The sequence below is a fragment of the Populus euphratica genome, unplaced genomic scaffold (genome assembly GCF_000495115.2).
Source record: "Populus euphratica unplaced genomic scaffold, PopEup_1.0 scaffold10.1, whole genome shotgun sequence".
Classification (NCBI taxonomy): Eukaryota; Viridiplantae; Streptophyta; class Magnoliopsida; order Malpighiales; family Salicaceae; genus Populus; species Populus euphratica.
The window spans coordinates 2388084-2405374 of NW_011499856.1; the positions used below are offsets into that span (position 1 = coordinate 2388084).

General features: G+C 28.3%; 2 protein-coding genes across 2 annotated transcripts; both read right to left on the reverse strand.

The window, feature by feature from the left end:
* Positions 1 to 2391: 2391 nt before the first annotated feature.
* Positions 2392 to 3180, reverse strand: LOC105123520 (agamous-like MADS-box protein AGL62). Its single transcript, XM_011023149.1, has one exon. The coding sequence runs from the start codon at positions 3178 to 3180 to the stop codon at positions 2392 to 2394; it is 789 nt and encodes a 262-aa protein (XP_011021451.1).
* An 8627-nt stretch (positions 3181 to 11807) lies between these two features.
* On the reverse strand, positions 11808 to 13755 carry LOC105123457 (BAHD acyltransferase At5g47980-like). Its single transcript, XM_011023059.1, has one exon. It carries the CDS (start codon positions 13434 to 13436, stop codon positions 12099 to 12101), a length of 1338 nt encoding a protein of 445 aa, XP_011021361.1. The 5' UTR covers positions 13437 to 13755; the 3' UTR covers positions 11808 to 12098.
* Between the last annotated feature and the right edge of the window lie 3536 nt (positions 13756 to 17291).

Sequence of the window (17291 nt, forward strand, 5' to 3'; positions counted from 1 at the left end):
CTCCCTCCCACCGCTGTACTAGAACCTTACTTGCCTCTTGATAGACTGTATGTATGACATTACTGTGCCCAATATTGAAGCACAAGATCAAGAGATAAATGAGGCTGACGATCAGCTTGGTGCAATGCAAGGCAAATGTCTGTCATCTGAGAATTCAAACCTAATCTCAAGGTTAAGCGAAGGTCTGGTGCGTCTTCTCAAAAGATTGCTATTTTCTAGACATGTTAAGGTCATGCTTAAATTGCCCTGGACAATCGTCTCTAACCTTCCTGGATGTTCAATCTTGAAACAACCTGTTGAATAACTTTTCTCACAAGACAAAGAAGTCGAACCAGAGAATGAGAACCTGAACAATGAACTTAATAAATAAAATATACTAAAAGGTCTAGTGATTCTGTTACTATTATATATTGGAGCAGTGTAATGATAGAATTACTTTCGCCATAAAAAATTGCAAAGACTGCAAGATAAAGGTGGAGTTATTATTTTACTATAGGATGGATATGGTATTGAAAGAATGGTTGCGAAGAAAATAGTTAGTTTCAATTTTAGTGAGGCTACAAACACCTAACATTGGGGTTGGAAGCCTTGAACACCAGTACGTTAAATGGGATTGCAGGCCCCAAGCTATAGACACATGGTATTGAAGCTACCCTAAGCGATGGATCAAACCTGTGCGCATGACTGTAGACTCAAGTAAGTGAGTCTGAAGACCTGCTCAGGATACTTCAACCTTAGGTCCTATATCAAGATCAAATTCTGTTGGGTTACATGTCGGGACCCTTACTTTTACATCCTGTGCGGAGATCCAATTCTATTAGGTGGTGTGTCAAGATCCAATATTCTTGAGCTTTTGGATTTATTAATATAATTTTTGGTGTTATAAATATTATTATTTGTTTATAATTTAAAGTATTTATCTCAAAAATATAATTATATTTTTGTTATGAATATAATAGTTCGTGTTATAAATATTATTATTTTTCTTATAATTCAAAATATTTATCTCAAAAATATAATTATTTATGTTTTAAATATAATTATTTTTGTTATAATTCACAATATTCATGTAAAAAATATTATAATTTATGTTCTAAATATAAATATTTTTATTATAATTCAAAAATTAATATAAAAAACATTATTATTTGTAATATAAATATTAATATTTTTATTATAATTTTCTTGGGTGCTCTATATGCAGAATTCATCGGCCTTGGGTCCTGTTCAGGACACTGGGTTCTTGAGTTTTTTAATATAATTATTTGTGTTATAAATATTATTATTTTTTCTTATAATGTTTAGACCTAATTGTATTGGATCTGGCGTCAGGACCTAATGCTCTTGAGTCCTACATCAAAACCCAATGTTCTTTGGTTCTTTATCAGAACCCAAGGTTCATAGGTTTCTTAATATAATTATTTTTATTATAAATATTATTATTTTTCTTATAATTCAGAGTATTCATATAAAAAATATTTTCATTTTTGTTATAAATATTTTTATTTTTCTAATACTTCAAAGTAATATTCATATAAAAAATATTCTTATTTGTATTATAAATATTATTATTTTTATTATAATTAATAGTATTCACTTTAATAGTATTGTTTATGTTACAAATATTATTGTTTTATTATATTTCTTTTGAGTTCTTTATCATGCCCTAAAGATATTGGATCCCGAGTCAGGTCTTAATGCTCTTGGATCTTACATCAAGATCCAAGGTTAATAAGTTTTATATTATGATCCAGTTCTCCTAGATTCTATAGCTAATTAATCTTATGTCATGATTTTTATTATATTAAAAAAAATTTAATATGAAACTTATTAACAAGAATTTAGTGAAAATAAAATAAAAATAAATGTTCAAGTTATAAATTATCAAATATAAAATTAAAATCACCATAAAATAATAGGTCGAGTCGAGTTATTATATTTTAAAAATCTTGACATATAGCATTTATTTCTTAGAAATTTTAATCCACTATCATTTATAATATATATCGCAGCTGTCAGCAAATTCATTTTATACACACACAAGATTCGTGGGGCTAACCTTAATCAGCCATAACAGGAATTCTGTTGATAATCTAAAATTTAATCGAAAATTAGAGACTACTCTGTTTAAGAAAAACAAAATTGAATGCCTTGTCATTATCTATGTTAAAATCATAACCTCCCGAAAAATTTAAACTTACCCAAACATGGTTAACAACTTACAAAGAATCTAGAATAGTAGGTTGCAACTATCAGTGATGATTGACAGTTGCAGTTCTCAAAGAAGAAAATCAACATTGATAATATCTGGTCCAATCTTCAAACTGATTCGCACCTGTAGTGAGCAATGAAAGTCCCAGCTGATCAGTCAAACAATAGCCTGAAGCTGATTCAGAGGCAGTCCCTGAAGGTGCAGTCACTACTGTTGTTAATGGAAATAACTTTATCAGAACACGAGCTGAAATCAGAAGACTCAAGGAGATTCCATATAAGATCCACATCGACTTCGACTGGAAATTCCATACCACTATCAGTAGTTGAACCATCAGCATTCCAATATGAATCAGAATAATTAGCACCATTATCTCCTACAATGGCAGAATTCTGACCGATTTGATCACCACCCAAGCTAGATGAAGAATCATCTCGCGGTTTAGGCTCTAAAGCCAAAAAATCATCAGGCTTTGGCTCAACAGCTATGCTTATAACAACATTCTCAGTTGCGTTATTCATCAGCTTATTCTTGGCATGACCCAACAAACTTTCCAGGATATCTACAACATCCTGTAACTCCTCAACTGAAGTACTAGACTGCTCAATCTCCTCTAAAGAATCCCATAAAAACCCTCCAACGTTTCTCTTCTTGTTTTGCATTAGAGTATTAACATCACCCTCCAATGCCTTGATTTCTTCATAGAGGGAGTTGCTGGCTGACTTGATTCCTGCTTCGTATGCTACCGCTTCCGGGGCTGCTGTAAAACTGTCGAGGAACCTGTCGAAGACAGCATCAATGGAAGAGTGGCCAAAGGTATAAACTTTTTCTTTGGACCCAGTTGAAGAGACCATAATGGCAATTTGAGCATCACAAATCCTGCACAAATCTGCTGCTTTGTTGAAAAGACCTTGACGTCTTTTAGTAAAAGTAACAGACCTTTGCTCTGCTGTTTCTCGCTTCGCCATTGGAATTTTTCTTGTTCTCCCCATGGTAAACTACTGCAGCTAGCCTTGATGGGTTCTTTTCTTACAGCGAAGTTCTTTTCTTGTAAGAATGTGTCTCCTTATATATAGAAGGAAACTGGAGACTATGCGGAGTGGAGCCCTTATCCTTGCGAGTACAGAACTACTTCCTTCCTTGAAGAAAGGGAATAAAACCCTAGGTCCCTAGCTGTACAACTGGTCAACCCTAGCTGTTATTGTACATGCAATCGTCTAATACGGCTCGATTTTCTTTATTAAAACTCTTAGGCTGCACATGTCCAGCCCTTACACGGTAAAGCTTTCTTTCTTTTTTTCATTATTCATTATTTTCTTAATATTGTTTTTTCGAAATAATCGGTAGTTGTCTTTGTAATTTTTATAAATAATTAAAAAATAACGACTATTTTTCAATATTGATTGCTCAAGCAGAGGATCGGTTGCATATTTTTTTATTTATCAAGGTAAAAAAAATATTTATAAATGTATTTAAATTAAATAATTAAAATATATATATGATATTAATACTAAAACATAAATATTAAATAAAATAATTTACAATTAATGTTGACTGGTTATTATATTTCTCACCTAATTTTTCAGAATTATTCAATTTCTTAAACAAATGTGACAACTCACAACATCGCTGGACACACTCCCAACACTACAAAAATTCAACAAGATTACTCGCAAGATCCTATTTCAGGAATAAGGTTTTAAAGTTTTATAATATAATTATTTTTGTTATAAATATTTTTTTTTATATCTAGATCAGGTATAATTTTAAAACTTGATTTGATGAGTCATCTCAGGATCTAACTTACCTAAAGCTAAAACTGGATTGAGTTTAAAAAAAAAATAAGAAAAGTCAAAATCCAAGCTAATCTAATTAACCAGATAAAACCCAGTTAAAAATCTTATTATAATTTTTTGATTTTTTTAATAAAATAATATTATTTTAATTTAAAAAAACAACCAAAATTAACTCAGATGACTGGATCAAAACAATCAAAATTAACTCAGATGACTGGATCAAAACCCGGACCAAATCAGGCTTAAAAACTCTATTGAATTTGATGTCAGGACCCAAGGTTCATGGTTTCTTAATATAATTATTTGTGTTATAAATATTTTTTTTTTAATTCAAAGAATTCATATAAAAAATATTATAATTTATGTTATAAATATTCTTATTTTTATTATACCTAATAATATTAATGTTAAAAATAATATTATTTATATTATAATTTTTTTTAGACTCTGAATCAGGCCTCAAGGATATTAAGTCATTTCTCAGGACGAATCCTTTTTATTATATAATAAAAATCTAATACGAAGCTCATTAACAAGAATTTGAAGTCTAAAATTTTAAAATAAAATAAATATAAATATTTAAATTATAAATTATCAAAAATAAAGTTAAAATGACCATAGGATATATGGGTTAAGCTGAGTTAATCGAGTTTTAAAAATCTTGCCCCATAATATTTATTTTTTAAAATTTTTAACCCATTATCATATATATATATATATATATATATATAGACTTTGATGGATAAGGTCAATATAGATAATACAAATATTATACATGAGCTAGTTTTTCTTAATACTTCTACTTTTAGTTAATACTAGCTAGGTGACATGGGCTACATCTCGGGTTAAAAGATGTTGAGTTTGATTGCAACATCACATTCAAAAACTTCGAGTCTACTCAACAATAATATTTATAATATAAATAATAATATTTAAATTGTCTATCCAAATTATAATCTTTTTTAATCTTTTTTAAAAAATTGGTTTGTCTTCAATAATAATAGTATTTTTAAATTTTTTTATTAATGATAATAATATCAATAAGAATAATAATTTTTAATTTTACCCTTCAAATCAAATCTAAGATTGTTTTTCAATATTGATAATAATTGTTTTTCTAAATTTATTAATTATTTTATAAATAATATTAATTATAATAAAAAAATAATATTTTTAATACAAATAATAATATTTTGACTATCAATATTATTAATTATAATAAAAAAATATTTTTATATTAATACTTTTAATTAGAAAAAAATAACAATATTTATAATATAAATAATAATATTTAGAAACCTAAAACCAAGAACCTTGAATGTTTACGCTGGATATAAAAAAATTGGATCATAACTCAGGACCTCAGCAAAATGGATCCTGACACAAAACCCATTAACCTTGGGCGTTTATGCATGAGTCATCACACTTGGATCTTGACACTTGACCTAAAAGGAATTGGATCCTAACACAGTACCCAAAAGAATTAGATTCAAGGCAGGACCACAGCGAAATGAGTCCTAACACAGGACCTATTAATGTTGGGTCTTGTTTTATGACTATTACTTTTGGGTTCTGATGCAAGACTAGAATTAACTTCAGACTAAAAAAACCATTAGTCTTTGATCCTGATGGAGGACCCAAGAAAATTAGATCTGGACCTCATGCTTTTAGGTCTCCAAAATTATGAGGTTCTATTATGCAGTAGGGACCAAAACTACTTTGAACCCTACCCCCAACAAAACCTAACTCTAATGGATCCCGATGAAGGCACGACTTAACACATAATTTATTCATGTATTTAATAATATATATATAATTCAAAACTACTAAATAAAAAATTTAAAGATAATAAAACTTTGATTAAACTTTGAATATCATATTATAAAATTAAAATATCTTTTATTACACAAAATAATATTATATTATAATATTTATAAACTATTTTTTAATGGATTTTATTGTTAAAAAATTCTCTTATATAATAAAAATATATAAAGTATATAATGTGAATAAAAAATGTATTAAGAGCTCCACTGACTTTAATACAATAATATTAGAGAAAAATATTAAAAAGTTGTGAATTTTTTCAAATAATTTTTGAAATGCAAAAACAAACATACTTTAATAAAAAAATTCAACATAACCTCAAATGAAAAAAAAATTATGATCACCCAACTTTTAAACAATATAAAAAAATTCCCACCAATTTATTTCTTATTTACTTTATAGGAAAAAATTACATAAAAAAAAAATTAAAAGCATTGAGCCTTGTTAAGGGTAGGACCCAATATTGATGGGTCTAACCGTAGCAAGACTGAAGGGGCTAATGGGTCTAGTTATGGCTGAACCCAAAGCTATTTTGGATCCTTACAAGGGAAGGACCTAACTCGAATCTAACTCGAATGGGTCATGTGAGGCAAGATTCAATTTAATATATCGGCTATGTAACTAAACTCAATCTAAATATATTTAAACATAAAATTAAAAATAAAAAAAAAATTAAAATTTTTTAAAGTATTTTTAAAACGCAAAAACATGTTTTAATAAAAAAAATTAAACCCAACCTAAAATGAAAACAATTATCATCACCCAAATTTTTTATAATATAAAAAATTATATTAATTTATTTTTTTTATAATATAAAAAAAATCAATAAAAAAATTCAAAAAAAAATATTATCCACTTGAAATTAGACGTGGACACTACTGACCTCACTTGGAGCTAGGCGAGAACGTGCCCTTACCCATCTCAAAGTTGGAGGAGGGCATGCCATACTCCAACATGGAGTTTTACGCTGAAAAAGTAACAATCTTGTATTGAAGTGTGACTCTTGTATATTGGCTTTTAAATGGAGAAGGTTTTAGAAAGATAATCCATCAATAATATATGTCTTTAATAATTTTTTAAATAATCTTAATTAGTGCATATGATCCAATGTGAAAAAAGTGAGTGTTAAATGTTTAGTATAAACCAAGTAAGAGAAACGTTTTGCTTTTCAATATTAAATAATAAACCATATAATTAATGCCCCCTTTAATGCTAGTGAATGCTTAAGACCAAAAATTAAAACAAAAGAAAAAACCAATAGTGAAGGTCTAATTTATTGGCCTGTGACTATAAAACCTCACTTAATTACTTCTTTATCACTAAATGCAAATGACTTGAACTGCCAGAACAAAAATCTTTTTTTCTAGAGCACAAACATGCCTTCTCGCCATTCCACCATGCCCTCCAATGCAAATCCAAACTTTGATGAACATCGATGGATAAGTAACATTCGTCGAACACTCGACGAGGAGCTTGAAGATGACACTGAAATTCCTGTCTGTATTTTCAATGTCCTTAAAATTCTAATGACAAGTTGCCCAGATTGCTATGTTCCACAGCAAGTTGCAATAGGTCCATACCATTACTGGCGTCCGGAGCTCTATGAGATGGAGAGGTACAAGCTCGCCGCGGCCAAAAGAGCTCAAAAACGCCTCGAAAGCCTCAAGTTTTCACACATTGTTGATAACTTGATCAGCCTTGAGTTGAAGATTCGAGCTTGTTATCATAAGTTCTTAGATTTTAGTAATGAGACTTTAGCCTGGATGATGGCCATTGATGCGTCATTCTTGCTTGAATTCCTACAAATTTATGCCGTCAAAGAAGGGATCGTTTTCAAAGAAAATGATTTTTGTAGGTTATGATCAACAATCTAGAGGATACAATATTTACAATCATAATAAAAAAAGATGGTGATTAGTAGAAATGTTGAGTTCAATGAAAAATAAACATAGAATTGGAAGGTAGATGATAATGAAAAATGTGACTTCCTACTAATTTTTTATGAAAATGAGAAAAGATATAAAAATTATCAAGAATCTATAATTACACTTCCACAAACACCAGTGAGCGCAACTTCTCTTCTTTTTTTTCTTATTCTAGTAGACGCTCAAGTAGTGACACTCTATCAAGTCCATCAAAAAAAATGAAGAGACTTGATGATTTATATGAGGTAACTAATCTTATTGATAATGTAACATTATATTGTCACCTTGCTAAACGTGATCTTATAGTGTTTGATGAAGCAATAAAAAAAGCAAATTAGAGAATTTTGTAGAAGTGATGATTGCATCAGTTGAGAAAAATGACATATGAAAATTGATTCCTAGATTATGGGGAAAGAAACCAATAAGTGTTAAGTGGATTTACAAAAAAGAATATCAAAAAAGAAGTAAACAGATACAAGGCAAAGTTAATGACAAAAAAACTATAATAAAAAGTATGAAATTGATTATGATGAAATATTTATTCCAGTTGCTAAATTAGAAACCATTCAATAAATCTTTTGCTATTATTGCACAAAATAGATAAATAATCTATAAAATAAATGTTAAATTGGCATGATTTTCTTGAAAAGAAGATCTACATTAAGAAACTTATAGAATATAAAGTGAAAGGATATAAAGAAAAATAACTAAAATGACTTTTTATTCATATTGAATATTCATAAGCATATTAAAAAAGAAAATATGCATATTAAATACATATAAAATTATTCATAAACTAATTGTTAATATTTTCATAAGAAGCCCTAATATTATTTTAAAACTATGGAACAAACAAATAATTATTTAAATATCATTTTCAAAAAAATATTTTTATAAAATGAGAAAACAATAAAAGAAATTAAAAGGCAAGCACGACTAGGCTTCAAAAAGATTTAAATAAGGAGAAATACCCACACACACACACAAGATATCCTCTTTTTTTTTTTTATCAAAAGCATTGTTTTAAAAGGAAAAAAAGCTTATCATAATATTAAAAACAAATAAAAACAAAAGCATCATTTCAGTAATTTTTATCCAATTATATTAAAATTTTAAGAATAATAAATGTGAGAAAAAAGTATATAAAATTCTACAATAAAAAAATAACAAAAAAGACTTTTTATTCCCATTGAATATTCATATGCATATTAAAAAAAGAAAATATGCATATTAAATATATATAGAATTATTCATAAAATAATTGTTAATATCGGCATAAGAAGCCCTAATAATAGTTTAAAACTATGGCATAATCAAATAATATTTAAATTTCATTTTGAAAAAATCTTATTTAAATAATATTTTTATAAAATGAGGAAAAAAAATAAAAGTCAAGCATGCCTAGGCTTCAAAAAGATTCAAATAAGGAGAAATAAGGAGAAAAACAAATATATATCATGCCTTCCCTTATTCATGGGTTTCTTTTTGTTTTTTGACAAAAAGATATTAAGAAAAGTTATCGCAGTTAAATTTGATCTTCCTCACAAGAAATAAAAGATAGATACATATACAAGTATTTGATCTCTTGTCGTGTGGCATTCTTCAAATTTATTTTATTTAATTTTATGAAAATTAAAATGGTTATTCACAAGAAAGTCAATGATTTAAATTCTATAGAAAATATATAAATTTTAGACTAAACTCACTTTTCTAATTAATCAATGTTTTTACAAAACATTATTTTTTATTAGTAGCGTGGTTTACTCAATAAAAACTAAAGACAATCTAAAAAATATTTTAAAAAAAATTCAAATGATTTGAAATAGGGAGGAAAAAAATATATCTAGTTAATAAATCAATCCCTTCCCTTATTCATGTATTTCCTTTTATATATATATATATAAAAGCATGTTTTTTTTTGTCAACAACAATGTTTTTTTTAAAAAAAAAACTTATCATAATCTTAAAAGGATGTTTTAAAAAATTTAAAAAATATGATTCAATAATTTTGATCCAAATATATAGAAAAAATTTAGGAAAAATAAATGTGAGAAAATTATATAAAATTTTACAATAAAAAAATAACAAAATAGGTTTTTTATTCATGTGCCTACTCATAATCATATTTTTTAAAAAACAAATTATGCATATTCAGACACATATATAATTATTTTAAAAATAACTATTAATATTATCATAAGAGGCCTAATATTATTTAAAAACTATGACATAATCATATAATTATTTAAATATTATTATTTAAAAAACAATTACTATGAAATGAAAAAAATTAAAAATTAAAAGTTAAGTGTATCTAAGCTTGAAGTGCGAGCTAGCATGTCTGACCCACATGGAAATCTAGTCACGTTTGGGCTTAGAAGGATAGGGTGGCGAGATTGGTTTTTTTTAATGGGAGGATGATGCTTTTTTTATATATATATAAAAAAAAAAAAAACTAAACAAACAATGTGGCATGTGTTTACAAGTTTTAGTGATCAAAAAATAGTGGTTTTAAGTTTTTGTACCCTAAAATTCAAATTTCAACCTTTTTTATTTAAAAAAACATTATGTCAACCTTTAGAATCCATTTTTTTTTACCATAAAACATATTTTAATCAGGTTAAAAATTTTAAATTAAATCAAATTAAAAAATAAAAAGTTATTTTAATGATCAAAAAATAGTAGTCTTAAGTTTTTGGACCCTAAAATCCAAATCTCAATCTTTTTTTAACTAAAAAAACATTATGTCAACCTCTAAAACCCATTTTTTTTACCATAAAACATATTTTAATCAAGCTAAAAACTATAAATTAAATCAAATTAAAAAATTTATCAAGTCTTGATCTACTTTTGCATGTATTATTGAAGATAGAAACCATCTTCATTGAGTTCTCATTTATAAACATCAAAATCATAGTTATTGGTGGTTATAATGTGATCATCGAGAGTATTTTATGTCCTTTTTCTTTTTTAGCAACCTTTTCTCTTCCTTTTTAATAGCAGTAAGGGATTGAAATGCCAAATAAATGAAGTTTTTTGGCTAAAATATAAAAGTTAAAAATATCAAATTTACAAAATATAAAACTCTAGAAACCAAATTAAACTTTTACATGCCTTTTAAATTGTGCACGCAAGAATAGGTTTTGTTTTAAATATGTTAGTTTTGATCCTTGATTTCTTATTTATGTTTAAAACAAAATAAAATTTAATTTTTAAAATTAATCTTTAATTTAATATCAAAATACCCAATGATACATTGCGTCCAAGAATTTAAAAATTAAAATAGACCCCACCACATAGAACCATGACAACATAACTTTGAATGATTATAGTAAAAAGAAATAAAGTTTAATAACCAAAGTGTATAGGTAAACAAATTTCATGGACCCAGGAAAGAAAAAATTAGCTATGAATAGTAAAATGAGAGTGTAAACACACTAGATAATTAATAACAAGCCTAAATCTATATATCAAGGATGAAATTGACTTCAAAAAATTCATCTCAACCTAATTTTTTTTAGCTTATATTTAAATTAAATTGTGTGATAGATATCTTAACATGATCTAGTCAATTTTGTTGGTTCAAATGTAACCTAACTAAATAATAAAAAAAAATTGAGGATAAAATTGAAAAAAAATTAATGAAATTGATAGAAAAAAAACTCTAGACCCAACTTTTTATCTAATTCGAGTTTACAATTAAATCATATAAAAATTATTTTGATATAATTTAATTAACTTATTATCCCGTTTAAAAGCAACCCTGACTATTATTATAAAAAATTACAACAATAATAATAAAAAATCAAGATTGAAAGGGAAAAAAAGAAATGATAAAAAGAGAGTGTGAATTGAGAAAGTGTAATAGTGAATCTCTATCAACTTTCCCAAGTTTTTTTCAGTGTATTAGAGTAATAATTTTTATAGAAATTCATTATAATTTATTCTTTTAAAAAATTGAAAAAAAAATAAAAACTCACGATTCCATATCCGGCATATGACACCACACCGCATTGAACCCAGAAACTGTAAATAAGACTTTGATTAGATGCGCTGAGAAGCAAGAATCATTATAGAACCATACTTCCATGGAAGACACACACCTCCGTAATTCAACTCTGCGTCTTTTTTATTTTTCATTTAACAAGGGAAGAGTGCACTGAACAATGCGTGCAAACTTTGGTCGTCTCAACAAATCTTCCAACTACTCTCCACAAGAGACAACAAGCAACCAGCCATCCACACACACACAATGAAAGTGCAATTAGCTTACATAATTACAGACTGAAAACCACCATAGACGAGGAGAAAACTAACAAAGCCTATTTCCAGATATACTTAAAGAGAAGACATGGGCCTGATGAGGTCCAAGGCACTTGGATCCAGAGAAGCAGCCGCAAGCAGCTCTCGATCGCGTTCAAAAAAGGCCATGTCTTCTTCGGTTAAAGTCACCCAAGCCTCGACTCCCTCGCCGTCTCTTGTGTCCATGATTGTAGTCACGTTCTTGTTAGCCCCGGTGGGAATGGTCACCCAGGTGGGCTTTCCCCACCCGAAATCAATCCCGTAAAATGGGAACCTGCAGAAATCGGTGCTTGCATAAAAGTCTACATTACCTTCTTGGAGCATGCTTCCTGCCTCCTGGAAAGATTCACGAACAGCCATGAAAGCCTTATCTTCTCCAAGTTTCTCCACGTAGTTCTCACCAAAATCCAGCAACCCTTTCCTTAGCTGACCAACCAAGCTTTGCAATTCTATTTCACACTCCGTAGCACATGAAGCAAAGTAACCCACGAGGTTTCCAATAGTGTTTTCAGGTAAGGGAGGCACCATTCTCTCGCGTAAATTCACGGATTGTGAGAGGATAGAATATCGTAAGTGCTCCGAATTCGATCTTGATGCGTTCATTGCACATTTCCAAATCAGGGCCGTCACAGCTTCAACTCTTGTCGGACATGTCACGCTTTCACTCACAGCCTTAGCCTGGAGAGCAGCAATCTTGGAGGCATCAAAGACAAGTCTCTTTGTAACGCATTTATCATTCATCAATTCGACAGCTGCAGGCCTTGTAAGCGGTAAATTCTGCGGTGGGAATAGGGATGATGCGTTGAATAATGGAAGCACTGTACTGTCGTCGACAGACCGAAAAGCCGCAGCTGCCCAAGCCTTGATGAAAGTGCTGAAGGTAACCGGATCAGCTGCCTTGTGAGAAATGCAAACTCCAATCGCCAACCCACCGCAGGCAAAGAAATTTGCTTGAACAAGCACTAGACTACCCGTGAGTGCTTCTGGTGATTCAGTCTCAACAGGAATGAATTTTCTTATTGCCTCAGCATCAGGCTTTTCAAGAAACTTGGAGAGAAGACAGCTGACTCGTGATTCAACAAAAACAGCTCCAAGATCGTTGCATTCAATCGAGGCACCATCTTTAATCCTGCCGGCAAGTGGGTAGAATCGGGTTAAGGTTTCAGACAGCGATCTCTTTAGCCGCTGAGATTCGTGAGTACCTGCGAGCTGCTGCTGGAAATTGGAGTACAAGAGGACCAAAGGTTCATATGACACAGGAGCAAGCTGATCCAGAAGGCTGAGGTTAAACTTTCTCAAGTGATTTAAGGTTGGAGAGGATGGTCTTATGACTTCTCTAGCAACGATCTCAACATTTACCTGATCTATAGCCATCTTGTTTTTCTCCTACAGTTTTCGGTAGAATTGTCACAATATCTGGGCTAGCTAGCTTATATCCAACTCCATCACCTGCTTAATCCCATGATTTATTGTTAACCATTTTGCTTGTCTGTACCCTTGTCCATTAAACTAATGATGAAGACCCAAGACAAAAAACAGTAGCTCGATGAATTTTCTCATTTTTCCATAGGAGCCAGGGAAAATCGGACGAGGTGTATAAGGTTTAGCCTCGGCGGTACAAGGTCACTGTCAATCACAACAAAGCAAGACCTCATGTGATGACGAAGACTAAATAAGTCCTAGCCATCTGGCTTATCCATCAATCAATAATTAATCATCATAGCGATATTGAGTTGATCAGATATTGACCAGGACGTTCTTCCTATATGATCCAACGGCCTGTGAAATGCCAATCAATACAGCCAGGTTGTCTATAAATATGATGTGATGAGTACTTTACGTTACTTGTTTAAATTTACTATAAGAATAATAAAAACAGACTATGTCTTAATCCTTTACCTACAAAACAATTAACAAAAAAAAAAAAAGCAGAAGGTTTCAAAAGAATAGATAAACATAGTATTCATATGATACAACGCCTAGTTGATCGTAGAGGGTTGGGAAGAACATGGGATGACGTAGGGGTGACTCAATTGGAAGCAAATTATAAATAGGTTAAAACTTTGAGAAATGTGGAGCAAAAATAATTGAAAATGTTAGCTTTCGAGATCCTTGCGTGAGACCACCTGATTTTTTGCCGACGTATATACTTAATTACTTACTTTTAGTTTGAAAACTAAAATCTTTCTGCAAATTGAAGTTAACTCATTAGATTAGCAAAGGCTGTGGCAAAGAAAAATCTACCATATCAATAGAGTATCGAAACTTTTGAGAATTTCAAGATTAATAATGAAAAGATTACGACTATAGAAGCCTTGAAGAAATAACTTTTTTAATCACTATATGGAAGTGTTGTTTTTCCTTTATTAAAAAAAATAAAAGAAATGGTTTTTTCATTATTATTCATTAAAATAATGCTATGGTTTGGTTAGAAAACAAAAGACAGTGCTATTATAAAAAAAAAATGATCCCTTCATTTTTTTTCTAGATTTTAAGTTAGGGTTTTGTCCAAGTTCTTTTCTAGATTATTTAGTATGAATTGAATATTTTATCTTAAAATAAATTTCAATCTTTATTTCTGATTTAACAAAAAAAACAAAGAGAGTCATCCAAGAAAAACAAGAGTGAGAAAAAGTTATTGGTTAGTTAAGATTTTGGTCATGAAAATAATCATTTTTGGTTTCAATGGATTTCTTTGAACAAGATAAGTTCCATTAAAAAGTATTCTTTGACCTTTTATCATTTCTCAAAGAGTAAATCAACATTAGAGAAGTTTTTTAGAATTAAGTTGATTTCGCATTTTAGATCGGGTTCTTCCAAATGAGTTTTTAAAGCTTTTATAATGTTTCTAGGTGTTTTCAAATGAAAAATGGTTAGAAATTGATTTTTAAAATTCAAAAAATTAAACCTTAATTTTCTAACTACTATAGTAGTGGTGAAAAACTAAATTTCTAAACATGTCATTGATTTTTTTTTTAAAAAAAAGAATCAACATAAGGGTGTGGGCTTGGACTTTTAGGCCCTTTACTAGGAGCACGAGCTTGGGGTTTTTTTTATTTTTTCTTTAAAATTTTAATTCAAATCCTTCTTTTTTTATGTTTTTTTAGTTTGAGATATTTTTTATTTTTAATTTTGATTAAGACCCTCCCTCTTATTTTTTTTAGATTGTTAATCATTCAATTAAAAAATATAGATTTCAAAAGGCAAGTTTAAGAAATTTGATACAAGTTATGACTTAGGTTATAGATTAAGTGGGTTAACTCAATTTAACCTAGATCTAGCCAAAACATTGTCGTCCAAGTTTATATATATATATATATATATAGAAAATGCTAGGTCGATGTTGTTTTAATTTGTCTTAATTTGTCTCCAACCAAGAAATCAATAAATCAATATTAAATCTTAAATGAAAAATAATAAATTAGAAGGAGAATTATTGTGATTTGTGATGAATATCCTCCATTAAATTAACTTAAATTTTAGATGGTATAAAATAATAAATTGGTATGCGAAATATCAATCTAATAGCGAATTGTGTAAATTCTCCAATTAGATAAAATAATTAATTAAAGGAAAATATTTTATAAATTGTGATGATGATAATGATAATAATGATGAAGAGGAATTTTAAATAAAATAATGTATGATTTTATATGCAAAAAATATTAGTTGTCAGTATAATCTCCGTGTACAATCATTGGTATCATATTTAGATATTTGGATGTAGACTATGGATATAGATATAGTCTGTTGTTGGACAAAGATTAATAAGATTTGATAGTATCATAGTTTAATATTTGAATATAAATTATAAATACAAATATAGTTTATCATTTGATCAGAAAATAAAGATTAATAAGATATAGGCTCAAATAGTTTTATGAAAATATTCCCTATGGCAGGGAATTAATATAAATACATTATGCTCACAGGATAGAAAGACAATATTATACAATCCATGCTTGTAGGGCTAAGAAAAAAATTTAAGTATGTGGGAATTAAATGGAATGCAATGGTGGAAATTATAATAAGAAAAATTGAATGCATCACAACAGTAAAAAATTAAATAAATTACAATAGTAAAATTTTAATATGTAATATTTAAATGAGTTGTAATAATTGAATTGTCCATACCAAGAGAATTTATCATGTGATATTTGAATTGAATAGGTTATAAATGGGCATAGGGAAAATAGAAGATGGAAAAATATTTGAATATATTATAAATATACATAAGGAATATATTAAGGTATAAAAATAATTGAATATGTCATAATTGGGCATAAAAAAATACTAAGATGGAAAAATATTGAAATGTACCATATATGGTCATGAGAAATAATTTTCTTGGAAAAATATTGAATTATGCCATAAATAGGCATGAGAAATATTCAAGTTGAAAAAATAAATGAAAGTTACTACAAATAGATACAAGAAATATTTATATTTAAAAAAAATATTTGAATGTATTATAAATGAGTCTAAAAAAATACCTGAGATAAAAAAATATATTTAAACAAGTTAAAAAAGCATAAAATATATGAGAATTAGAAGAAATATATATACAAACTAGAACCATATTAAATTTGAAAATTTATTAGATAAACTAGAATGAGTATGATAAATATTGGAATTAAAATTAGTATTGATAAGCACGTTAATACAATGGATGAAAAGATAAATTAATAAAATTAGTTGGCTAAAATAAAATAAATATTTGTGAAAGTTGAGGAGGCATGTAATTGAAATTGAAAAATAAAATATGGCAAAAACTAAATATGCTCGAGATGAAAAGAGGTACAAATAAATTATAATATGAAAAGAAAATATTATATAAAAATATTATAATGAGTTGATAATATGCTCGAGATGAAAAGAGGTACAAATAAATTATAATGTGAAAATAAAATGTGATATAAAAATATTTTAATGAGTCGATGAACATGAAAAAAGAAAAAAAAAAGTGGAAAATTGTATTGAAATGTCCATAAAATATAATTATTTCTTAGATTTCCAACTTGATATTTAGTTATAAAAACAAATAGCATTGCCATATTTTTGATATTTATTGGGATATAAAAATCAAATTTTATTAAACAAGTACTTTAAATTTTGAATTCTCGATCATAATTTTTACTTTTAAAATACACATTTGAGCACTACTAAATACAATTTTTTGGCACTATTGACAATGATTACAAATTTTTTTGTATATAAAAAAAAAGAAAA

Excerpts from the sequence above, each read along its gene's own strand:
- LOC105123520 (XM_011023149.1), bottom strand. The coding sequence starts at position 3,180 with ATGGCGAAGCGAGAAACAGCAGAGCAAAGGTCTGTTACTTTTACTAAA.
- LOC105123457 (XM_011023059.1), bottom strand. The coding sequence starts at position 13,436 with ATGGCTATAGATCAGGTAAATGTTGAGATCGTTGCTAGAGAAGTCATA.